Here is a 27,909-nt window from a genome sequence, read left to right as displayed (position 1 = left end):
CAAAACACCATTTTATTGATATCAATACCACCAGAAAGCTGAGAAACATTAGTGCAACTTGTTCTATAAATGTATGAAACCTGCTTTTCAACCATCATGAAACAAAGTATAAATAACAACACATAAAAAGCAGAAAGGACGCACATTAACCAGAACCATGAAAAATGTGCTTTCACTGCCCAAAATGATCCAAAAGGATTTTCTCTTTCTGTTATATAAAGATGATAAATAACTTAAATACATTTTAAGATTTTATTTACCTACAAGCTGTACACGTGAGGTAGAAAAATAATTTTACTTTCCCTTAGAGCATCAACAGATAAATTAATAAAGCAATGGGTTCTGCCCTGAAAGCCGTAATGGTACTTTTTTTTGCATCTATGAGTATATCAAACAGGTCACAGTGCACCATGAGACTTCTTGTCAGAGGACCCACAATAGCAAAGAGATAGATAAACAAGCTTTGTCATCAGCTGCATTGCATTTCATAACCCTTTAGTGATGGAGCTCCAAGAGTGAGTTAACCCCGATATCCCATTGCCTGTGCTTGTGGTTCTAGGTCGTGCGTTTTACTGCTTGGAATCTCTCACTCTTACAATAGCATGCTTGGCATGACGCACTGCCAGTGACCCACTGCGACCTACAATATTCCATTTACTGTTTATTTCAATGAGAAATAAATCAACTGTGTTTTAAGCATCAAGGGGTGACTTTCCTATCTGCACTGCTTTTAGCACACTGGTTAATGTATTTGCGATAAATTCCCATCTGCGTTATTGTAATGTAGTCTTGGGACATTTTACTACATTAAAGGGACTATATAAATGCAAGTTGTTATAGTGGTCATACACTACTTATTTTTTTTAATATTATTTATTTTAAATAGGTTGAATGCTGGATTAAAATAACAGACAGGAATTTTACGCAAATTTATGAACCAGCAAGCTAAAAAAGCACAGAAAGAGGAAATTAAACCCTTAACACTGCCAACCATTAAAAAAGTTTAACTTGAGCTTTGCTGAGCAGAGTGTGGAAATCTCCCCTACCCAGGAAGAAAATTTAAGCACAAATATAACTTGAAAAGCACTGTGTTTCTCTGTAGAACAGTCAGGAACAGAGTTTGGCAATACCACCAGCCCAGTGTGCAGCAGCCATGTTATATATAAAATGCTTTGATTGTTACAATTCAACTAACAAGTTGCAAAACAAATGCAACAAACCCTCCATATCTCTCTTCACCATCCAAATCTCCCAACACTGACCAACCTCAAAGCTGGTCTGCTGTGTACTCCTCACATACTTCACTCAGGCACTTTGAACAGTGAAAGTCCCATCTGACTAAAGATCTACTCATGTACAACTTATATAAAGGAACAGAATTTGGAACGGGGTTGGAAATTGGAGGGTTATTACAACATGGAATGCTTTACAACTGGCTACTGAGGCAAAGACTATGACATCATTTAAAGGGAAATTTGAGAAGTACATAGTACAGAAGGAAAGACATAAAAGGATAAGGGGAAAGAATAGGGAAATGGGATTAGAGTAGAATTTGAAGAGCCAACGCCAGCACAGGCAATGATGGGGCGAATGGCCTACTTCTGTGCTATGATTCTATGGCGTTTTGTGGGAGAACATAAACACACTTGTAGCTAAAATGCCTCTGGCTTCATCAACCAACCCTCTGGTGGATCAGTTTGTTGTCTGAAATTGCCAATATGCGGCAAATGAAACTTCACGGATTAACTTTTTATTTCTCATTCCCAGAATGGTTCACAATAAAATGGAATTATGCTCATTTGAACTCCTTAACCCTATTGATCAAGTTGCTGCACGTTCATAAGATCAGTACAGATATGGGAGGCTGCTCGGCCCATTTTAGCTCATCCATCCAGAGTAAAAAACATTCTCCCCATCACATCGTCCAAATGTCTCTTGACAAGTGCATGCTTTTTGCCTCCACTACCCTGCCCAGAGACCATTCAAAGTGTTGATTACTCTTTGCGTGAATAAGTTCTTCCTGACATCTGCCCTAAATTGTCCTTTCACCATTTTAACCTACGCTCCCTGTCCCTACTAAGTTATAAAGTGCTATTATATCCTAATAAATGGATCACTAAAACATTATGATTGGATCTGGAGTTGAGTTCTTTAGGCAGAATGGAAGCTGATCAGAATGGAGGGTTCATATTTTAATCTTTTAATTGTGTTTGAATCACACTTGGGTTCATCTGCAATGGGCTCTCACGAGCAGTATCAATGGGCAAATGGATTCACAGGGTTACCACCTGATTTTCATTTGCTGATCGCCCATTTTTCAGGCGAGAAACATGAGACAGGCAGTTGAAAGTTTCATTTGAGATCAAATGAGCCTTCTGTCTTTTGATCTGTGAGAACGTCATGACATCACTTGTGGATGGTGTCACAATGAATGGATCTTCCAGGTTCTTTCCTTCTCTCAAACAATGATGATTTAGGAACATTGGAACAGGGGTAGGTCATTCAGTCCCTCGAGCATGTTCCGCCATTCAATTAGATCATGGCTGGTCTGTATCTTAACTCCATCTACCCACCTTGGTTCCGTAACCCTTAATACCCTTGCTGAACAAAAATCTATCAATCTCAATTTTGAAATTTTCAATTGACCTCCAGCCTCAGCAGCTTTTTGGGCAGAGAGAGTTCCTGATTTTCACTACCCTTTGTGTGAAGAAATGAATTAGAGCAATGGATTTGTCGTCATTTATGAATGATTTATCTCACTGGTAAACTTACACCATTGGAAGTCCTGAGATCCACTGAAGAACATCCATGTGATCTATCTCCAGCCTGCATGAAATCTAAAAAAAACTCCCCATAGCAACCATTATTTTCATTATCTCTCTGGTTTGTTGGATAGTGTTGGGTCCAGATTCCTCTCTGCAGAACTGAGCATAATGTCCAAAACTCAACAGTCAGCAACTGCAAAAGGGTTGATGTATCTTAGAATGCTCATCAGCTGAATCAAACATGCAATGGGAATGTGCAGAACACAATTTATACTGCTCGCATCACCAAGCTGATGTATGAAGAGTTCCTCGTGAAATATTTTTCACATTCTATGCCTCTCTGCCACATACATATTTAAGTAAAGACACACCTTGATGCAGATTTTTTCGATGTTACCACTAGTTTTCAGGGCAAAGTTATTTCCTAAACTAGGGGTGTTAGTAAAAATGCATCTATTCCAGTTTAGATTTAAAAATAAACTTTAAGCTTCTTACAACAGTCTGTAAAAACTGGTAAAATAAACATCAATATTTACATTATAGACTGCACCAATTACCATATTTTAAATAATATATCTTAATTTTCAAAAAGGCTGGTATCTCTCTGTCTCTGGTACTTGTTGGTACTAGTTTTGTAAGCCTGCCTGTATCTTTGATAGCCATGATTTATGAAGTGATAAGGAAAGATTCACAAAGTTTAGTTTGATTTTCTTGGGGGGAAAAAAGGAGACTTCACGATGCCTTCATTTTACAAGATTAAGGCGGGAATTTACAAAGTTGATCCAAGCAAATTGCTCATTGCAGTGAGGGACTCGAAACCAGGGGACCCAAACTTAAAAATCAGGAAGTTAGTAGGAAGCAGGAAATTCAGGCAGAATCTTTTCTCCCAAAGGGTAACAAACTTGTGGAATAAAAGGCAATTAGATGCATTTCTGAGGAATAAGGTGAGGATTTGGGTTGATCGATCAAAAAAAAGGAACAAGCTTGTTGTGTTTACCGGCTATCTCCCGTTCCTAGATGTTCTTTGTGTGAGAAAATGGGGGTGATTTTAAACCCCAAAAACAGGTGGGTTGGGGGCGGGTGGGAGTTGAAAACAGTTGTTTTTTGGGTCGCGACCACAACCCGGCTTTATTTCCGGGTTTAACATCAGCGCGTAAAAGTACAGGCTTCCCACTGGGAATGCCAAGTCCAAAAATTTTGCGCCCCCTACCCACCCATTCTTGGGGTTTAAAATCACCCCCAATAGCTTCATGTCCCTTCTTCTAGAGACAGAACTACCCATTCATAAACCACAGCCATGAGTACTAGGTTTGGATCAAACTAGTTTAATGGTACACTTTATTTTTTGTGACAGTTAAAATTTGTGATTATTTTGCTCCAAAAGTTACCTTGTCTTGTTCTATATTTTGTTACCTGCTGATTGTTTTACTAAAGACCTGTGAAGTTCTGTTAATGCACAGTTATTTCATGCATTAGTGACTACTGCCCAGGAATCGAAAGCTTCAGAGCATGTTGCCCATTGTGTATGTATTTCATTCACAGAATGCTATGCAGATGGCTGAGTGACAGAACAGGAGAAGGAACGCAGGGCCAAACCTAGAGAAAGGTTAATGCTGTCCTGGGGGCATGTTGGTTCAAAACCTGTGCAGAGGTTAAACAACAAACCTCCATCAATCTGACTGAAAGATGAAGGCTCCTTTGAACAATGATGGGCACAGGAAGTTGCACAGTCCCTCTCACACCCTGTACCATAGGAAGTTTTGTTTGCACTCTTTATAGAATTGGCCCAAAGATCACAATTAGTTTCATCCATTCCCCAGCACTGCACCCACACTTTCAAAGAGAACATGTTTAATTAGTGAAATTACCTTTGTGGGTCATTATTTATTTACTGGTCACTCTTTAACTTAAATGAAATGAAGGAGTGCATTGTAAAGTGATCTTATGTGGCTTCCTTCAATTTGACCAGCTCCACCAGTCAACTTGAAATTCCAGTGTCCACTTCCCACTGCTCTAAAGCTTGGATAGGTCTGGATTTCGCAGCTGAAGTCACCTGTGTAAAAGACCTCTGAAATAAGATTCTTTGAACTGAGGACACATGCATTTTCAATAATGGGTTCAACGAGGCTTAGCTCTAAACTCCCACATGTGTTTTTCTTGGGGTTATATGACTTTGTCTCATTATTACAATAGACCACAAACCACAACTGAAGTTGTGACTTTATCTTCCTGTTCTTTCCTTTGCTGTCTTTCTCTCTTTGCCTTATTTTCATATTGTTAGTGTTTGCATGTGTAGATCTCCTCTCTTTGAGAACACTGCTGACACTCCACATAGCAGCACCACTGCACTTGACAGTGGCAGGGTCTGTGCACCAGGAGACTCTGGGTATTGTAACCCTGACCACAGCACATACTTTCACAGTTTGTGTCCTTTGAGCAGACCCTGCCTGCTGTCCCAGGAGAGTATTTACTTGGACGACAGAAACTCGGGGAGTCCTCTATGTAAACCAGATCTGTAGTCCTTGGGATATGGTTCTTTAAGGTATAACTGTGTTTTTTGGGGCTGATGAGCTCAGTCTCGCCTGTGGCATCATTGGTGACGCTGTGGACTTTAACGGCGGTTTCATATTTGAGCTTGAGAAGTTTGCCCGTTTCATGAAAGGATGAGAGTTGCTTCCAACAGGTTCGAACAGCACAGGACCCAGATACACCATGGCATTTACACGTGGTCTTCAAACCACTTTTCACAGCCTGAAAGATGGAGAGATATAAGTGAATAGGCAAAAGTATAGCATTACCATGCATGCCAGCCATTAGTAGATTATTTTATTGTGTGCTCCATGAGACGCTCCGGGGCCCATTAATTTCTATTGATATAGCATCAAAAAATGCATCAATGCTCTTTTCAAAGTAGAATGCCCAAAACAACACTGCATCCTCACCAATGAACTGTATAAAATCAAATATCCATCTTTGCAAATGAAAACATTTATTGTTTACACATCTCGTGTTTGCTTTTCCAATATACATTACCGTACATTTATCTACAATAAAGTCTATCTGCCATTAGCTCAATTAAATCATTGATCCAGATCCTTTTGAATGCTATCGATCTCCCTGACTGGATGAACGTCTGATTAAGAGTGGGATTGATTGCTGTACAGATTAGCATAAGCAGAGATGACCAAATATCCCATGCAGCAGTAAAGCTCCAGTCCTGTTGGGACCATGGCAATTCAACAAGGTCAGATTGAATTCTGACAGGTTCACTGATTCATCTTTGGGAAGAATCTCACAGAATTCCTGTTCTTGGAAGTGTTATTTGAATTTATTCACCTCCCTCAGATTAAATTAGGTGAGTCCATGGCAGTGCAGACAACATGGCCTATTTGAAGGAGCAAGCTCAATAAACCAGATGGGCTTTCCTCATTCCATTTTTTCTTGTGTACACATTACATTACATATAGGGAACTCTCAGTACAATATCATAACAATATGATCATTAGTCTTCTAGTATCATGGCACTGCAGAAATGTACACATTTGGAGGTCATTTTGATTTTGTGTGATAGTGTAAAACGGGTGATAATGAATCGGCTGCACGTTTTATATCTCTCCCAATTAATGGAAATAAAAATGAGGAGAGATGTAAAACAGGCTGTTCATTCCCCCTTGCCCATTTTACACTATCGCACAAAGTCAAAACAACCCTCCTTATCTTCACACTTTGCTTTTCTAGATCATTCAGATCATTAATCTACAGGGCGAATGGTTCTGGAGTTAATTTTGGTTTGGTTTGAATTTCAGTAAGAACAGAATCTGAAAATTCACATTTAATCAGGTTTTGTCATCTTGAGGACAATTTATGCTCTCAACCCATTCCACATAATTCAATAAGCACAAGTAACACGCTGATCAATGAAACCTAAACACAATGTTAGAATCTTACCACTCAATGGACAGGGCTGGAACAGAGCATATATGAACTCTGGTCATTTTTGAGACAGTTTTCTGTTTTATTTTTCCAAGTTTGATCAAAATACCAAAACTTTGATTCTGCAAAGAATTCAGATTCTGTCGGGCTAAACCCTAAAGTTATTTGCCTCAGAGATAGGTTGATGCAGTCAGTTTGAACTCTCCTGCCCTTTCACCTTGGGGCCTGTGTTTGAATCCAGCCCACACGGATAGATGAAATTACTCTCACTCCTCGTCTGTAAATTGATTTGGGGGACTTTCAACCCAGTTTAACAAAGCACAGTATGAAACTGCCCATAATTTGAACCAACATGCATTAAATTGGCAATCATACGTCCTTTTGCAATTGGTCTGGAAAATGGAAGTACACACTGTAGTAGGAAGGTGCTTTTTGAACATGGTGAAGGGGAGACGGTTATAGGAAATGCATTTAAAGCACTGTACATGGAGTCCTAGCCTACATCTAACCTGTGCTTTATCTGATCTCAAAGGTCATGATGCTGATACTAGAGGCAGGGAGTGGAAAATCTTCCGTTCCAACATTGATACACCGCATCATAATAAACACAAAATTAATGCCCAAAAGAAATTAACAATGTAATTTCCAAAATTATATACACCTGGAAATTAGGCTCTTTGAATTTTAGCATACGAATTGCTTAATGTGGTCACAATAAATTTCTTGCGCATTATTTTAACAGGCATGTTACACCCCATTGAATGGAACACTGTGAAGCGATACCGTCAAGATTCTAAATTGTAATTTACATGAGATTCCAAAAGGTCTACTCTTTTTTTTAGGTAAGCCCACTTTGAACGGGTACAGCTTTGATAAGCCAGTGTGCAAAGCTTATCCCAGTCAATGGTGGATTAGAGGAGCTTCAAATCCCTAAGTGACCATCTCTAGTTTCCTAAAAGCATTGCAATGCTTTACTCTCTTTGCATAAACATGCTTTATCCTGACTAATTCCTTATTTGCACTCCTTTGCACTCAGTCAGTAAATACACTTCAGGCAATGTTTCTTATCAGACTGACAGCTAACCTGCTAACCTCTCCTCCCAACCTCCTACTATATTAGTACTTGGGTACCTGGTAGCTGCAATTAAAGCACAAAGAAACTAGGCTAGAAATTACTTTCAGTGATATTAACATATAAACTCTTAATACTTGCGTACGAAATTCCTGAGGCTGGTATTTTAACAGAGACGTTAACTCAATGGGCTACAGCAATATAGAACAGCATCATTTCACCCATGGAGAGGTTTGCTGATATTGGTAACTCCTGACAGATAAAAGTGTTTGTTACTTCTTTTAATTACTTTCCTTTGTTAAAAAAACACTACTTGTAAACTTTAGAGGCTTAGATTGGCTATGATGCTGTACTAACTGATGAAATGACAGGCTTCTCAGAACACAATGCAATTCAAACATAAATAATTCAACTTTAGGCAAATATCAAGCAAGGAACCTGGGAATTATGTATGATTTACTGACATTTTTTCAAAGCTTTAGCAATTTTTTAAAAATCACGTGTGCTATGGGTAAAGTTGTGGCATGTAATAGAATTGAGCAGACTAGCGCAGGCTCACACTTGAAATTCCCCACCAGGTGAATTCCTGATCTCAGCCTGGGGGTAACAGCAAGCTGAGCCCAAGCATTCTGTGTGCAGAGACTTAGAGGGAAGGGCGGAAAAATAATTTCCAAATCATCGTCTCCATGGAGAGCAGTGATTCCTCAAGTCAAGAAGGTTACCATGATCAGAATCCTTGTTTGTAAGCTTTACTCTGTTTCATCCTTAAAGTACAGCCTGCTTAAAGATAGGAGGGGAGATATTGTGAATTTATACACCTGGAATGGAGTTTCAAGTGCCAGGAATGCAGATCAGGAATTTAGTCACAGAGATCAGCATGCTCAACACAATTTTCTGTCCATTAATTTTCATGGAACAACATATTGTGCATTGACCTAAATGTCTGACTTCTCGATACGCTCTTCAGGCATGCAAAGCTCTGCTCCAGCAAATTTGTAAAAATCTACCCTATAGTATACACAGTCAATGGAAGATGGAAGGAGGAGAAAAGAGGACAGGTGTCCCAGAACCCAGAGCAGGTCAACAGGTGTTGCTGAACAGAGTATCACATTATCATAAATAGTAGAAATCAAAGCTGTGCTTTTGAGTGTGTGTGTGTTTGTGTGCATGTGAGTGTGTGTGTGTGCGCGTGTGTCAGAGTGGGAAAAGGGGCAAGTTCAGAAGAGGAAAGATAGATTTAACTACTGCACACAGAGTGTGATGAATGCATGGACCAGACTCCTCGGGAAGATGGTGTCACTGGTCAGAGATACTGTCAGCAAATTGGAGTTGATAGGTTATTGGCAAAAAGAATTGATTGAGGGACCTAAGAGATATAGTATAGTAAAGAAATAAATAGTATAACATTACAAGTGGCCGTTCCCCGTATTGTACATTCCCATTTTCTCTCAGTGAGACAGAATGACTGTAAAGATGCAGAGCAAACTTTAAAACGTTCCCAGGTGGTCTCCAACTAACAGTCCGGGAAGTTTATACATTTTATTTTTCACTTTTTTAATGTTAACAAGTTGTTAAACTTATCTTTGGACCCAACTTTACAGACAGGAGAGCAAAGCTTTGTTAATATGTGTAAGCGCAAAAAGACAGAGTCCATTTTCCCTGACCAGAGAGCGATACACAGTTGACATAGCAACTTGAATCCACTGGCCAAGACTCCTCTAAGTAGGTATCAGTCTCAAACCAGTGGTATAAATGTGCCCACGGTCTCCTCAGAAAAGGCTCAATGCCTCACCTTGATGCCCACGTTGGTGTTGTGCATGTCGACCCTGGCTCTTAGGTCCTTGCTGGCTTTCCTCTGTCCCAGGAAGTGCTTGATGAATTTAATGCTGTATTTGAGGTTGTCCCCACAGCCACCCCATTGCCATGCCTCTCTGTTCTCCAGGTCTGGCGACTCATCGCAGGTGCAGCGCTCCATGCGGCCTGAGCTACAAGCCTTGGCCAGTGAATGTGTGAGTCCGGCCGAAGAGATAGCAAACAGGAAGGCAGTCTCCTTAAACCCTGCAGGAGAAGGAAGGAAATGATATGCACAAAATTGCATTAAATGACAGCGGAGCAGGCAGATCATTTGCTGACAAGTTAAATAGGAACTGCGGACATCTGATTTGCCCAAATTCCTAATCATTTAATGGTAGTATTACTGTATATTTAAGTGAATCTGCAGGTCAGAGGAAACCTGAAAACAGCCATTTTGTCAGGAGCCCATCACCCCTGTGCTCACTGACCTACATTGGCTCCCGATCCAGTAGCGCCTCGAATTTAAAATTCTCACCTTTGTGTTCAAATCCCTCTATGGCCTCGCCTCTCCTTATCTCTGTAACCTCCTCCAGCCCTACGATCCTCCAAGAACTCTGCATTCCTCCAATTCTGGCCTCTTGTGCATCTCCAGATTTCCTTCGCCCCACCATTGGTGGACTTGCCTTCAGCTGCATAGTCCCTAAGCTCTGGAATTCCCTCCCTAAACCTCTCTACCTCTCTCTCCTCTTTCAAGACATTCCTTAAATCCTATCTCTTTGACCAAACTTTTGGTCACCTGTCCTAATATCGTCTTACGTGGCTCGGTGTCAAATTTTGTCTAATAACGCTCCTGTGATAACGCTCCTGTGAAGCGCCTTGAGACATTTTATCACGTTAAAGGCATTATATAAATGCAAGTTGTTGTTGACTATCAATGCAGTGACATCACAAAGGTCCATTCCATGGGTCTTATCAATAAGAGACTGTGGACAGCACTTGCCATTCACAGCATTGGAGTGAAGCTTCATGATGTCATTGTCTATTGCCAGGCTTTAAGTACATTTAAAGCATAAAACACAGAAGCAAAGGGCCTCTGAGAGAGACATCTAGCACTAGTGCAGTTACACTGATATTCAGGAGATATTAGGAAGAGCATTTTTGCACATAAAATGATGATTGTTTGGAATAATCTGCCAAACACATGAGAAACATTCAAAATTCAGTTAACATAGGTCACATGGATGAGTATAGAGGAGTGTAGGCAATTCGGCCCATCTACCTCATCCATCCATAGAAACCTACACTCTCCCCATCACACAATCCAACTGCCTCTTTTAGGAGGTATTACCTCAATTTCTTACCCAGAAGACCATTCCAGCTACAATCAATCTTTATATGAAGAAATACTTCCTGAAATTAGTCCTGAACTTGCCTTTTACCAGTTTGTACCGATGTGCCTTTGTCCCACGGTCATGGTTTAACTTTAAATATTGCTCTAGATTAACCTTTTCTATTCTACTTATTGCCCATCCCTAGTTTCCCTGAGGGCATTAAGAGCCAATCACATAATGTGGGACTGGAGTCAAATGTAGGCCAAACCAGACAGGGGTGGCAGGTCCCCTTCCCTGAAGGACATTAATGAACCAGTTGGGTTTTTTAAATCATCCAACAGCTTTCATGGTCATTTCTGGTGTTAGCCCACAAATTATCAAGTTCAATTCCACAACTTGCCATGGTGGCATTTGAACTCACAAGCTCTGGGTCGCTAGCCTAGTACCATAACCATTGAGAAACTGTACCCATGTATAATATATACTGATTATATTATTTTCTAGTAATAAACTGTTAAGTATCACTCAATAGACTTGCAATGATTACACCCCAGTCATTAAAGAAGCAATCGCAATCACAGTTCATTTGAAATCTGTCATATCGCTGGCATGTTATGTCATTGTAACAGAGATAACACATGCATCCTGTGGCTCTTCTCCCAAACAAAGAAATGGTTTGCCGGACACTTTTCATGAATATGCTATAGCATCACACATCAACTGTACAGATGATACTGATTCCGACATCCACCAGGATACCTGGTGTTAAATGAAACAGGTCAAAAGCACTATTGGCTTTCCTTAAAATTCAGTTTTCTCCCCTCCTCTCCTGAAGATGCTGACTCCTGCTGGAGTACAGCTTCATGAGCATCAGCAACCCATCAGTACCTCAACCAAGTGGACATTTCTTACATACAAGCCTAGGCAATGAGTTCTTGTAACCATGGAGAGAATCATGAGTAATTTGAGACATGACATGTGCTAAATGTAGCATGCTTGGGGGGAAACAGGTGACTTTGGACCTATGGTTCCCAAAGCTCTCCACCACTGGAAGTTTTCCTCACGTCATGTCTGGGTCTGTTGTAGACTAATTGATAGAGATTGATTACTATATTTGTCAACAACTCCATTATCGTTGTACCAAGCGACTACCAGGATGGTAGAAGGCGAACTAGATGGACCTTGGTCTTTCTTCATCTAGCAATTCCTATGTTCCTATGCTCATGGTTGAGGCCAATCCTGTCTGCAAGCAATGTCCACATGCATGCACTTTCGAAAGGGAGTCACTGGCTGAACAGGAGCAAGATTTTCCCTTCAGTAGTTCAGGAGCACTGAGGTCAATTACAGCTGAGAGCAACTAACTCAACACAAAACCTTGGATCATTTGATCGGTATGCTTTAGTGCTCCACAGAATTAGTTGCCTTTGCCCACAAAGCCATCTGGGAATCTCAACTCCACACGTTACACAATTGCATGATTCAGAAAAAAGCATTGCGAGGTTGCAGCTGTATTGTGGGATTCTGACGATAATTATAAACTGCTTGGGGGAGATTTTCCACTGGTGCCACTGGGCAGAACCAGGGCGGCATCACCCCTAAAATGGCACGGAAAAGCTTACTGCCTCCTTCCTGCTCCTAATTTGGCGGACATCATCTTTGGGAAGGACTTACCGGTGAGCGGCCAGAGCACTCACCTGTTTCGGGAAGAAGGCTCTTTTACTACGCAGATGATTCGGTGCTCGTCGGCCGCATGGTAATGAGGCCTGGCCCTTAGAATGGATTGGGCCTCCCGTCAGCACTGCCAGATTCCCAGACTGCACACTCCACCAGTAGGCTGCCCAATAGTTAAAATTAGATAAAATTTACAGCACAGAAACAGGCCATTTGGCCCAACTGATCTATGCCGGTGTTTCTGCTCCACATGAGCCTCCTCCCACCTTACTTCATCTAACTCCATCAACATATCCTCTTGTTCCTTCCTCCCTTGTGTACTTACCCAACTACCACTTAAATTCATCTATGCTATTCGCCTCAACCACTCCATGTGGTAGCAAGTTCCACATTCCACATGGGTGAGGACAGAATTGGGCTTGACTTTCATTAGGCTAGAACATGAAGAATCACCTTTAGAACTACACACAGCTCAAGTCAACATTTTCAAGAGAGAGGGGGATAAAATGGAAAGAGACAAAAACAGACTCTTGAGAATAAGGAGGTGTCATAAGTGCTAATACTCACTTAAAAAAATAAACAATCAGTTTATCACAATAAATTGTTGGGCTCCTGCCAGTTCATTCACAATACCATCCTTTTTGGCTACTAAACCATACAGTATTTGTATAGATGAACACATATTTGCACAAACCTCTACTGCAGAAGTTGTTTACTTAGCCTTAAGGAGGTCTGTGACTAAAATACGATGTAATTTAAACAGTCCCCACATCTTTAAATAATCATCTGATTACATCAAAGTGTGGGAGTTTTGCTTGAACAACAATTACAATATCCTAAACTCACATTATCATTTAAGTAACTGGAAGCTTCAGAGTCAATGTTCTATTTTGCTTTTTTATGTATCTTAAAAGGGCACTATATTCATGAAAAGTTGTTCAACAAATTCTTTCTGATTTACTTATAAATTATATCAAATCCTTTCAGCTTGTCACTTGAGCATGACATTGCCATGAGAAAAAAAGGCAACCAGTTCCTTTGCCTGTGCTCACTCGCCATTAAAACCATTGTTCATGAAGACAATGTCCCTTTAAGGCTTTCACTCCTGTACTTAACTAAAAGAGATTGGGGAACAGCCATTGATCAGGAGCTCTGTGGCCCTTCTCCAAATGTGGCGATGTAAAAGAGTACTAATCTTTTTACTATAATGACTTGCAGTTACTGGAGTTTTCTTAAGCTTCACGCTGTGTTAGGGGACTTGTTTTGCACGCCTGTAAATGCACTGACTGTTGTGGTACTGTCCCTTACAGACTAGAGAAGTTCCAGATTGTATCCTTAGTTGCAGCAGAGTCAGCTGATCTCAGCCAGGTGTGTGGGAGCGCAATGGCTGAGCTCAGTGTCCCCAGGCTAGGGAGGGGAAAAACACCAGCAAGGTTCCTAAACCTGATCACTATCCAGTGACCCCCTGCCCTCGATGGAAAGCGCACCTGTGTAGGAATGACAGGATCCGTGATGCTCACACGTCCAAATAGCCTGCAGACATTCTGCCCTGGAAATTGCTGGGATCCCACTCTGCCGGAAGGTGCGGAACCCCCGCCCACCATCGCCCAAGACCAGAGACCCCCCTCCCAAATCCTGGGAATCCCCTCCCAAATCCCGGGGTAGGTTGATTTCCGTAGCCAGAGTTATCTGCCAGTGCTTGCAAGGTCACATCAATGGCAGCCATCCCAGCCCGAGCCTACCTGCCCTTCTAAGGCAGAGTGGGGTGCCCCCTCCCCGCGAGGGCCAAATGGGCCAAAGCAATTTTGTTTTTAAACTCTTCGGGTCCTACTGGATCCACTGTGGCAGTCAGGATCCAGCCCACATTCCGCCCAGGCATGAATGGGACTTATGCACTCTCCAACCCCAGGTACTGTGGGGGCTCTGTGCACAGAGTCACACTGGAACATTGATTATTATAGCAAGGTTGGACTGTTGACACCAGTGGAACTGTATCCCTGCATGAGTCATTGACTTTATGAGAAATGGGGGGTCGGGGGGTGAGGAATGATAAAAGAGGCTCTGCTTCATGACAGCAACTGGGCTGCGTAAGGATTTATCTCATTGCCGGGGAAGATATCATGCTGTTTCCTGCAGTCACTGACAGTGCTGGGGGGTAAATACTCTTCCACCTTTGACAGAATCATGGCAAGAATGTCACTGTGGCATTTTAATCCTGCTTTCTTGCCTGTGGTTAAGAATGAAATGGAACATGGGGCTCAATTTACCCGAGTTCAGGTAACTGTGTGATCTCTTAGAAGTCCAAGATGAAGATGATGCTATGTATTGGAGCAATGGGGGGTTGGGGAGAGGAAATGTTTATCCCCCAACCCACTGAGTGCCCAATTTCACCCACTAGGAGGGCAATTGGAGATACCATCCCTTCCAGGCCACTTACTACCATCAGTTTCAGAACAGCTTCAGCAAAGGTCTGGGAACAAATTGCTCAACCGTCCTTTCAGTCATAGTTGGTGAATGAGCCCAGGGAGAAAAACTGAGGGAGTTTTCAAATAAATAATATCCATAATCCAATATTTTTATTTTCTTTACGTTAACAAAACTAAAGAGACCATAAAGAGCACATTTCTAAAACTGTTTATGATCTGAGATATTCATTATATTATATTTTGAAACCATTCCAAATTAGGAACTTGGAACTGTTTTTATTCAGATTACAAAATAATAATATGCTTCCAGGCACCAATAACATTTTGAGATGTTTTAAACATTCACTTCTCTTCTGTTTTTGTTTCCAAATGTTCTCTCTTCCCTCTTGACTCTTGCTGGGATAGAGTTTCACTGCCCACCACTGCCCTCTGGTACCTCAGCCAAGTGTCCATTCTCCTGTGCGAGCCTAGCCATTGAATGTCAACTGATTGCTAGATCAGGGAGCTCATCACAGCCAAACCTATTCTCACCTGATGCCCATGTGCCTTTCAGCAGGGCCCATTCAATAGTGATCATGAGCGGGGTTTCAGGCAGCCCCCCCCACCACCCTCTCCCTATCCCAGAGTAGCTGAAACCAACTCTAGAACACCAATGACTGCCCCATTTACCCACTAGACCATCAAGGAAGCTGTTTTAAGTATTTATTGTAGCCCTAGAATAGAATTTGCAGAATGATTTGCAATTGATTAATGCACAAAAGCTTATTTATTTGTTTCATAAGGCATTTGAACTACTATTTTGTGACTGTTGCACATAACACCTCCATAAAGACTAAATGGATCTCTCAGCTTTGAAGCATCCTGCAATGCCTGGCTCTTAGCCCTCACAATTAGAGAGAACTGAACACTAATATTTCTGTACTTGCAACTTCAGCACCATTTTAATGCATTGTGAACATATGAAAAAACGGACAAAAAAAAAACAATTGGTCCATCCAGCCCGTTCCTCGCAGTTATGATGCCTTATGCACCACAATACATACACTCCCCACCCCACCTGGAGCCATGCAATGCCCTGAGGGAAGCAAAAAACCAGATAGAAACCCAGACCAACTGGGAGAAAAAATCTGGAAAATTCCTCTCCAACTACCTAAGACAATCCAAACTAGTCCAGGGCACCACCCTGGTCCAGATTAACGTTACAAGGTACCTACCTCTTGTACGAGGTGATCTGCGAGACTGCACTCCATGGCACCAAACCTGGGATACCAACATAGCAGCAGTACCATTTCCAAGCACAGAAATTACTATTGATGATACTGGTGCATGAACATTTATCGCATTTGTACAACATTCCTCTGTGCACTATTTTAACTGAGGTATTAACTCATTTAAATAAATGACATGTCATATAAATGTATTAAGCGTTCATCCACTATCATCACCAACTGTAATTTCTAGGGTCTGATAATTATATTCCAGAACAGTTTCAAAGATGCGATTGAGGAAGGAACTGGGTGGTGTGGTGGGTTAAAATACATTCCTTTCATGCCTGGGACATGGACTTGAATCCATCTCAGAATGTTAGGATGAAAATCTCGTCTCTCTGCTTCTTGTTAAATAAAATGAGTTTGGTCATTTTCAACTCATGTCCTGGTTAAAGCAGGTTTACTGCTTATAAAACTGCCCAGAATTCAGCACCAGTTGGCACTTTGCTCATGGCGGTCATACGGATGCTGTTGTGGGAATTGGAAATATCCACACTGCTGCCCATACCTGATGCTGGATGCCAAAAGTTGAAAAGCACAGTTTTCCTAACCATTGACATCATGCACTTTGATGAACACAAAGAAAATTACAGAAAAGTACAAAAAATATATAATTAAGTGATATTTCATCCTCAATGCTCTGGAACAACATCTCAATGGCACACATTACCATAGATCCAATGACTCCTGGCATTTTAGATCCACAGTTAAGTGGTTGTGTTGCAGGACAATCTAAACTCTTTAACACATGATTAAATAACTGAAAATTGAAACAATATATACTCTAGAAATTAAGGTGTGATATTAGCTTACAAATATTTAAGTTTGCATGCCAATTCTTTGTCCACTATTTTAAATGGGTTAATTCCTCTGTTCAGACATTACTATTGCATGAAGTACTTTCTAGACTTGTATTTATTAGCTTGGAATTTTATGTTTGCTCTTCTAGCCAAAAATGTGTTTTTATGTTACATTAAATGATTTTGAAGTTAAATCTAATGTAAGGATGATGTTACAGGTAAAAGCATGTTCATGTCCAGGAGGACCATTGGTTGAAACTGAAAGACCATGATGGCTGGACCCTACTACAGATGCATGGATGAAAGAGTTACAGAGAGGGAAAGCTACTCTGGAGATGGTAGCCTTTTCGGTCAAGGATAACTGGGATACCAGAAAGTTTGGTCTCTCTATCCAGGGATGGTTCACTAAACATCTCTTCTTTGATTGGCAGTCCAAAGTGATTACCTTGATGGTTATTCTGTGAGATGACCCATTGCCCTCACCATGCCTCTAAGCTGTGGTGGCTGGGCCCCTGGTTGACTTACTTTGGCCTGCCCCGTTTCTCTTAAGATTTGGATAATATGAAGATGTATTGTTTTGGATATAAATCTTGCCATGGTGGAACCATTTAGCTGTTGGATAAGAGCAGTGCCCCTTTCTTTGGTAGATTTCTGAATGCTCCTCTTTGCTGAAAATTCCATATAAGTTTTGTGCTTTACATGTCCTTTTGCTGTTCAATCATGTTTCTGAATTTATTTTGTACCACTACACTCTCAAACTCCTTCCTAGCGTATTCTTTATACTCATATTCTAGCTGTACATGTTATGATTAAATATAATAACAACTCAGAGCATATGGAATCCTGGGCTTTATAAATAGAGGCATAGAGTACAAAAGCAAGGAAGTCATGATGAACCTTTATAAAACACTGGTTTGACCACAACTGGAGTATTGTGTCCAGATCTGGGCATCACACTTTAGGAAAGATGTGAAGGCCTTAGAGAGGGTGCAGAAAAAAATCACTAGAATGATTCCAGGGGTGAGGGACTTTAGTTACGTGAACAGACTGGAGAAGCTGGGGTTGTTCTCCTTGGAACAGAGAAGATTGAGAGGAGATTTGATAGACGTATTCAAAATCATGAAGGGTCTAGACAGAATAGATAGAGAGAAACTGTTCCCATTGGTGGAAGGGTCAAGAACCAGAGGACATAGATTTAAGGTGATTGGCGAAAGAACCAACAGTGACATGAGGAAAAACTGTTTTACACAGTGAGTGGTTGGGATCTGGAATGCACTGCCTGAGGGGGTAGTGGAGGCAGATTCAATTGTGGCCTTCAAAAGAGAACTGGATAAGTACTTGAAAGGAAAAAATTTGCAGGGCTACGGGGATAGGGCAGGGCAGTGGGACTAGCTGGATTGCTCTTGCATAGAGCCGGCTTGGACTTGATGGGCCAAATGGCCTCCTTCTGTACTGTAACCTTTCTATGATTCTATGACTAACTATACAGCCTCTGAGCAAACAACAGCATGTCCAATGCCCAACCACCAATTCAATTGTCTACATTGCACCAATGGGGATTGAGTAGCACAGATCAAATGAGAATAGGCTGCAAAATTTACAGTAACTGTCAACATTATATTGAAAAGCAAGAAAGATGTAACAATACAGCTTTAGGATACAAGCAACATGCGTCACCATAAGTAAAATACATTGAAGAGAGATTACAATGCCTACTTTTAGAGGCTTTCATTTGTTGATTTTTTTTTAATAAAGGAGGCACTTTAAACATTGGCCCAGAATTTGCTGGAATGGGACATCTTACAGTGTGTTCCGTTAGTTAGACTTTTTCCCCACATCCTTCAGCTTGAAAAATGTTTGCCCTGTAAATTGCTGGGCAATTTGCACATTAATAACGGCGAGTGCCATTAAACTCGTTATTTTGGAAGCAAATTCTGGGCCATAATGTCACCTGATTTACAGATTGTTTGTTATCCGTACTTTTTTAGCTGCTGGTTTCCTTCTACACTGAACTCTTTTTGTGGTTATACCGGCCATAATGAAATCCCAATGCTTCCCTCAACAGTATGTAGATCTGTGCATGATCTACATGCACCATGATGGCTCAATCCCTGGTCTGTGCTGAGTTAACTTAACACAGTCTGAGTAGTGGTAGGGGCACTGCAATGTGTGGGTGCTGGGCTTAGCCGCGATGCTCTTGTGGTTGAATAGAATAGGCTCAGACATGAGGATATACACTGACATTAATCATTTTAGCTGTTAGGTGAATATTTCTTTGCCAAGTATACAGACTTTATCTTAATTGCTGCCAAAACGACATGCATGGCTACTTTCTATAGCCGTTACGTTAGTGCTACTGTTTCAATAATCTGCTAAACCATAGCAAAGATACAGGGTGAAACCCTTTACAATCTAGGAAACCGCCCACTGTAATTAATAATACATTAGGAACTTCTACAGCAGCTAATTCTTAGTAATAATACTCTCTGAATTCTTGATAAGAAAATACAACTCTGAGGATTGGGGAAAACTATAAGATTGAGGAAGCAATGGGTTGGTTAAAATAAATAAAGTAGCAGGAGTTACACAATTTAGAAGGATTTGGAAATGCCTCACATATGAGTTATTTTTAATGTGTATTTTGTTTATTGTATGCAACTTGGTGTCTCTGTTCAAAACACAAATACATTAATTACTTGTACGTAGTTTCAAGTGTTTGTTTTCTGGGGGTGAGGTATTGGCGCTATTGGGCTGAGGTCAAAGACGTTCAGCGTTCCAGCAGTGATTATGGGATGTACTCCGCGTTGTGCAGTTTCACAACATGCAATTAGATTCAACGGCAGCGCGAAGGAAAGAACAAGGTTCAACGTGGGTATCAGTCGAGCCCCGTGCGCATCATTCTCCCTGCGCTATTTTAAGGCAGAGGTTAACAGCGCACAAAAGACAGCGCTGAGCGGCAAGAACGAGAAAAAGGGGCTGACCTGACGAAAGATGAATGGCAGGAATCAACCAGGGTCTAGATAGAAATCAGCTTGGAGGAAAGTGAGTAATTTCAACCGAACCTAAGCAGGTAATTGCAGGGCTAGAAAACGAGTGTAAAATCATCGACTCCCCTGATTGCTCAGGGGGCTTTCGTTTGTGGGATTAACCCGTTTAAAATAAACCGGTTACCATCTGCCTAAAAACAGAGATGAACATGGCGCAAGTCCCAGTATCTTGTTTAAATATAATTTTGCAAACTGTTGCTAGAATTTAATATTTATTCAAATGAAGCCAGTATTACTCCAGCACAAGAGTCCGGGAATGGAGGGGAATGGGATGGATGGGGGAGGAATGGGTGGGAATAGAGGGAATGGGTAGGAATGGAGGGGGTTGGGGGGATGGGAGAAATTGGTGGGAATGGAGGGGGAATAGAGGGAATGTGTTGGAATGGGTGTGAAAAGAGAGGGGATGGAGGGAATGGGTGGACATGGAGGAGCATGGGGGGAATGGAGGGGAATGGGGACATGGAGCGGAATAGGGGAATGGAGGGGCAATGGAGGGAATGGGTGGGAATGGAGGAGGAGGAATGGAGGGAATGGGTGAGAATGAAGGGGGAATGGGGAAATGGAGCGGAATAGGGGAATGGAGGGGAAATGTAGAATGTTGTTGGGGCCTGACAAATACATGTTGGAGGCCCCACTCTGAATGTCTAAGACCCACCCCTATTTCATGTTTCAGCAACACGGAATATTTCGATATTAGCGGAAGAATGAAGGGTACACCACTGTAAGCAACAATTTGCAAAGTTTTATAACACTGAGGGCTCTATACTGTCAATGGAAAGTGCCTAAGGAAACTATCAGCGGTTTGTATTGGAGCCGTGGCCGCTCCGTCTCCTCCCAGTCACAGTGCTGCACCCTTTAAACCATGCGGAGAGTGAACTCCGGTCAAATTGTCATCCCCAATAAATCACTTCAACTAATATTCAAACCCTCCCCCTTCCCCAGGGGTTGAGGGAACTATGCAAGTGAAAGGCCCCAAATACCCGGTCTGGTCCAATGCCAAAGGCGAGGAGAAACATTTTTTTAAAGGTAAACACTTATACTAGAAAACACACAGTGATCAGTTAGTGACAAGAAAACAGTTAATAAGGGGCAAGGTTCACATCAGATCCAAAAGCAAAATACTGCGGATGCTGGTTCTGATGAAAGGTCATCGATCTGTTTCTCTCTCCAGAGATGTTGCCTGACCTGCTGAGTGTTTCCAGCATTATTTTAAATAAGGGGAAGCTAGAAGAGTACATGAAGGAGAAAGGAATAGAAGGATATGTTGAGCTGCCTAGTCTTACGTTCTGAAATTCCCCCCTAAACCTCTCCGCCTGTCCTATTATCTTCATATGTGGCTGGGTTAAATATTGTTTGATAACGCTTCTGTTAAAATTTTACTACATTAAAGGCGCTATATAAATGCAAGTTGTTGGTATTGTTAGAGTGAGATTTAGTGAGTAGAGTGGGAGGAGGCTGGTGTGGAGCATAAACACCGGCATAGACCAGTTGGGTGGAATGGCCTGTTTCTGCGCTGTAAATTCTATGTAATTCTATTAGTGTCCATTAAACCGAGACACCAAAACACCATCAGTTCCAAGTCCTTCAACTGAGTATTTAACATATTATTGAGCAATGATGGATGGATCTCGGGATTTTCAATAAATTCACATCTATAGACCAAAAGAAACTATTTTGTTGAATTTTCAATTGCATTTTATTGAATTAGTGTCAGTATTACTGAAGTGGAATCCGGTCCTCATGATCCGGTCCAGACTGGGGGCGGAGGGAAAGGAATGCAATCAGACTCAGTCCCTGATACTCGGTTGGATGCTCAGGCTCCGGGTCTCATCTCATTCTGCCCTGTCTGTGTGTCTGTGTGTTGAGGGTGCACTCACTGTTCATACATCAGGCTAAGCGCGGTCTGCAATCCAGTTGAAGGAAATATTAAACTGAAAGCCAGTGATTAAATCGTGTTAATTAATCGGTATCGCAGCCCATCCCAGTCAGTTTATTTTATTTTGACTGTGAAAGTTCGCCGAGATTAAAGGCGCTGGTTGCGTGCGGAGCTCACATCCTAACGCCCTTTTCCTCTGGGAACCGAACGCCTTTCCGATCTAAAAATATCTCAGTAATTAGAGAGATTCCCAGAAGTCGAGCCAAGGATGAGCTGGTCATACCAGGGAGAGTTCCGGGAGTGAGACGGGAGATTCAGTCAGAATCGACCAGACACCGAATCGATTACTTGCCGATTCTGTCACTCTGACCTGTCCCCTAGAATTCAAAGCAGACCTGTCTCTGGCCATTCTCTCCCTTGTCGCTGTCTGTTGTTCCACAGCCCCTGTTGCATCTGCTCACTAATCACAAACAGTGAAAAGAAAGGACTAGAAATCGGAAATGAAAATAGACAATACACAGCAGGTTATTTCGCATCTGAAGACCCTCTCACTAAACTTTTTCTGACGCTGGCTGGCCTACCGTGTATCGACAGTCTCTCTGAAAGAGCTAACTGGTTAAAAAGGGTACGTGGAGCTGAGTGGAATCCAATGCAAAGAGACTACTTCTGGTACCCAGAACTGCAAATGGTCAAATGGGAAATCAGTTCCCAAACGCCCATCCACTCACTCCCACAACAAGCGGGACTCCCAGTGACTCCTGGTGGTTACAGTAACGGGTCAGTGGGAAACGTTTCCCTCCCGAAAATAACGAGGAAGAAGGAGAACTTGCATTTATATAGAGCCTTCCGTGGTCTCGGAACGGTCCCCGAACGCTTCACACGCAGTGAATTACTTTGAAGCTCCGTTATCTGGCATTCGCTCGAGTGGAATAGCCTGTGTCAGCTCCGTTTGCAAACATTTACTGTTGAAGTTTAATAGATAACACATTACAAAATGATCCAACCTGTTGACTTTTATTAATTATTAATCGTGTAAATCAATAGCAATTTGGACAATAAGAGAACTACTTTGCTAACAGAACAACTGTGTGTGCGTTTGTATGGGTGTGAGTGTGTGTGAGTGTAAGTGTGGGGGGTGCATTGCAATATTAAACAGACACAAGAATATTCGCCCAAGCAATTCGCGTTGACTCATATACTGTAATCACATACACGGCTCCAAAGGTCGCTCAAAGCAATTTATATACACAATTGTACCTTTGATGTACAATTTCGTACACATACAAGCTTTACTTTCTCGATTCTCAGATGTACACAATAACAGCCTACCGATCTGTACAAAGTAATATATGAACACACTCACACAATAGTTGTACACTTGAATTACAACGCGTCCAAACCCAAAATGCGAACAGGCAAAATTTCCGTTTCTCTCTCACACGCACAAATTGCAAAACCTTCTAAATTCAGGAACACTTTTTGTTTTAGTAAATTCTAGCAACAGTAAGAACTGCGATACGCCAGGACTAGCCTTACAATGACAGCGTGCCTTAATATCCGCTTGAGAGTCACAACGGCCGCAGATTACATCCCCAGGGACTGTGATCACAGCGCACATTCATCGCAGAGACGCGGTACAAGGCTGGAGGTGAAAGGACAGCGAATTTGAGGCACTTCGGTCCGGGTTGGGAGAGGCTGCAGCCTCTGTCCGCGGTCCCCATAGAGGATATTACAGCGGTAAGGCGAGCCGGACCAGAGATGATGCGCATTCAAAGTCCGGCAATACAGGCCAGTTCAGTTTGCCCCGCCAATGACCCGGCAAGGCAAGAAATTGCATCGACCGCAATTTTACACTCAGGTCCCAAAACTGAGATTGCAATTTGTTCTCAGGGATCGTCTTTTTTTGGGGGGGGGAGGAGAGAATTGGCTGTTTTTATTTTGGAGGGGAATGGTTCTTGGCAGAACACAGACGATTCTGAACGATTCCCCACTTTATAATTTTTAGCAGAAGTGAGACTCATGATCTGAATGATGAAACCGGGGCTGTATGGCGCTCGCAACTCGTTTTTTCCCTCCAGTCGGTAGGACCGCTTTCTTACACAGAAACAAGCCTTGTTTGGGGGAGGGGGGGTTGCCAATAGTCGCATTAACCCTTCCGGAAGCTGATTATCAAAATGTTACGTTAACATTTTACTCTGTTTCCAGATTATTGTAAAATAGGGACCCATACATAAAACAGGGTCTCATTGTAATAATGTAAAATCTATTGTTGGATCCCGCATTATTTTGTAACGTGCTTCTGTGACACAAAATAAAACCATATATCATAATATTTTCTGTAATATGTAATATTCTAAAACATCCAGTTATATACGATAGTATGTGATAATATTCTCTAACATCCAACAGTGTACTGTACATTCTTCAAAATGTCACACAATAAGCTGTAATGTTCTCTCAAGTTGCATTTTATCTGTAATATTCTACGGTACACTGAAATACCCTGTAATGTTCTTTAGTATCCGGTAGTATACTGTAATATCCTGTGATATCCCCTAATATCCAATAATACACAATAATATTCTGTAATGCGCTGTAATATCCTAAAATATTGTCTTACACCCTTTAATGCACGAATGCCCTGTAAAATTATAGAATCATACAACAGAAGGAGACCATTCGGCCCATCGTGCCTGTGCCAGCTCTTTGAAAAAGCTATCCCACGCCTCTGCTCTTTCCCCATAGCCCTGCAAATGTTTCCCCTTCAAGTACTAATCCAATTCCCTTTTGAAAGTTATTATTGAATCTGCTTCCAACGCCCTTACAGTGCATTCCAGATCATAACAACTCGCTGTGTAATTTTATTTTCCTCATGTCGCCTCTGGTTCTTTTGCCAATTATCTTAAATCTGTGCCCTCTGGTTACCAACCCTTCTGCCACTGGAAACAGATTCTCCTTATTTACTCCATCAAAACACTTCATGATTTTGAACACCTCGATCAAATCTCCCCTTAACCTTCTCTGCTCTAAGGAGAACAACCCCAGTTTCTCCAGTCTCTGTAGTAACTGAAGTCTTTCATCCCTGGTACCATTCTAGTAAATCTAGTCTGCACCCTCTCTAAGGCCTTGATATCCTTCCTAAATTGTGGTGCCCAGAATTGGACACAATACTCCAGCTGGGGCCTAACCAGTGTTTTATAATGGTTTGGCATAATTTCCTTGCTTTTGTACTCTATGCTTCTATTTATAAAGCTGAGGATCCCGAATGCCTTTTTAACAGCCTTCTCAATTTGTCCTGCCACCTTGTGTACGTACCCCCCACCCCCCTCTCTCTGTCCCTGCACCCCCTTTAAAATTGTACCATTTAGTTTAGATTGCCTCTCCTCATTCTTCCTACCAAAAATGAATCACTTCACACTTCTCTGAGTTAAATTTCATCTGCCATGCAGACATGTCTGTCCATTTCACCAGTCTATGTCTTTCCTGAAGTCTGTTACTGTTATCTAATATCCTCTAATGTGTTGATTCCCTGTAATATCTAATGTCGTAGAATACACTTTGTTATCTATAATCTTGTAATACCCTGTAACAGCTAATATTCTGTAATGCACTAATATTCCGTAATATTCTCTCTACTGTCTTGTGGTAATATTAACCAATCTCCTGTAATGCACTAAAATACTGCAGTGCGTCATAATATCATGTAATACACATTAATACTGCAATAATATCTAATACCCTACAGTGACTGAAATGTACAGCGTCATTTTTGATTTCCATGTGAACTGAACACGGAAAATTCCCCGTTACCATCAGGCTTTGGTTCGCAGTAACTACTTACTGATATCGGGGTTGTTTTTACCTTTTTCACACCCCCCCCCCCCCTCACAGATCTTTAGTCCTCAAAAGATAATAGACAACAAATCGTAACCCAGACTTTTCAAAATCCACCGTTTCTGTAACACGCATTTCCAGCAAGCTATCTGTTTGACAGGTTTGTTGAGCGAGATTGAACACTGAAATTACACTCGTTTAAGGGACACTTGTGCAAATGATTCGACCTATTGGAAATTGTATTCAACTCGACCATCTATCAACAACTGCGGCCATTTCAGCAGCGGAGAAGTTGCAGTGAGCAAAAACACCGGCAGCGAGTAAGATCGGCCAGAGGTTGGGAGAAAGGACATTTGGAGACCATATAAATCTGGGTATTAAACCGTCTAGTCCTTAGAGTGGGAAATAAAGGAAAACACACACATATACACACACACAAACACACATATACACACACACAAACACACAGATACACACACACAAACACACAGATACACACACACAAACACACAGATACACATAGACACACACACATAGATACACACACAAACACACAGATACACACACATAGATACACACAGATACACATAGACACACACACAAACACACAGATACACATAGACACACACACAAACACACAGATACACATAGACACACACATATACACACACACAAACACACAGATACACATATACACACACACAAACACACAGATACACATAGACACACACACACACAAACACACAGATACACATAGACACACACATATACACACACACACAAACACACAGATACACATAGACACACACACATATACACACACAGATACACATAGACACACAGACATATATGAACGCACAAAGATACACACACACTCAGATACATACAAATACACACATATACATAGGTACACACACAGATACACACATACATATACACGCACGGCTACACACACATACTCAGGTACACACGTGCACAAAGATACTCACACATACAATTCGTGCAGCAACCTCCATTGGAAGTTGGAGAGTCTCCTTCATATCGCCACTTATGGGAAAGTGAATAAGGTTACATATTGCTGAAGATGAAACGGATTATTCGCTGGATTATATCTCTGTATTGCAATTTAGTGCAATGGTTAGTGATTCTGTTTAAAGTTCGTATCGGAGGCCCTTCCCTAACAGTTAATGTCACACACCCCACACTAAACTTTCTTATCTTTATGTACTTCTGTTTCCCCCGACATCAATAGGGTCGTTTTTCCGGTTTCCACTTTCACTTACCCCGCTTGATGAGATTCCCCCTGCCCTCCAGGCTGCAGTTCCAGCGCTCAGTTCTGAACTGATACCGACACTCGAGCGCGCTGAGGCGGATCGCGTCCCGCAGACCCTCCGCTAACCCGGGCTCCCTTCGGCACAGCCGCTTCTGCCTGCGGAAGAGCTTCAAGCTATCGCACTGCTTCAGGTGAAGCTTCCCGGGGCCGGAATCCTCCAGGACGGGGGTCGAAAGCACGGCGAGGGGTTCCTTCCCAGTCAATCTGCTTAAGGGAATAAAGAAATCAACCAGGGGGGGAGAAAAATACAGATAGAAAACAGAGGACACCTGCCGCCCACCGCACTGGTTAACGGACTGGATAAAACTCTACCCCAGTCAACGTATAGTGAATAACGGCGACAGGCGCACCTCCATAATATATACAACTTTGTAAAATCAGAAAGGTATATTTATGGCTTTCTGTCTGGCGTAATTATTTTTTGGATTCTTATAATGTGAAATATTTAAACTTAAACACTTCCCGGTTATTAATCTTTTAAAATGTTGATGCATATATTTTAAACTATATTTGTTTAAATGAGAATGTTTCAGTTCCTCCATCAGACTGGAAAAAGTCATCCAATTGGGTTAGAAGTTGTTTGAATTCTAAATATATAGATATATTTAAAGATTGAACATTTTCAGCAGAACCGACCCGAAGTAAGCCGATCCGGGAACGATGATGCTGGCTGCCGTGAGCAGGGTGATCAGACAGCCGGTGCTCGGGACCCGACAGCGCATTTTGTCGGATCTCTGCCGCTCCTCATCTCGTTTGGCG

The 27,909-nt window shown here is 41.7% G+C and overlaps 1 protein-coding gene across 1 annotated transcript; it reads right to left on the bottom strand.

The window, feature by feature from the left end:
- On the bottom strand, positions 1-27,909 carry LOC137300017 (protein Wnt-9b-like). The gene is made up of 4 exons (XM_067969103.1): positions 27,787-27,909; positions 27,101-27,354; positions 9,563-9,828; positions 1-5,516 (listed from the first exon to the last, which is right to left on the bottom strand). The coding sequence occupies exons 1-4, from the start codon at positions 27,870-27,872 to the stop codon at positions 5,043-5,045; spliced, it is 1,080 nt and encodes a 359-aa protein (XP_067825204.1). The 5' UTR covers positions 27,873-27,909; the 3' UTR covers positions 1-5,042.

Source organism: Heptranchias perlo, chromosome 30 (assembly GCF_035084215.1).
Source record: "Heptranchias perlo isolate sHepPer1 chromosome 30, sHepPer1.hap1, whole genome shotgun sequence".
Classification (NCBI taxonomy): Eukaryota; Metazoa; Chordata; class Chondrichthyes; order Hexanchiformes; family Hexanchidae; genus Heptranchias; species Heptranchias perlo.
This window is presented reverse-complemented; position numbering and strand designations above follow the sequence as displayed.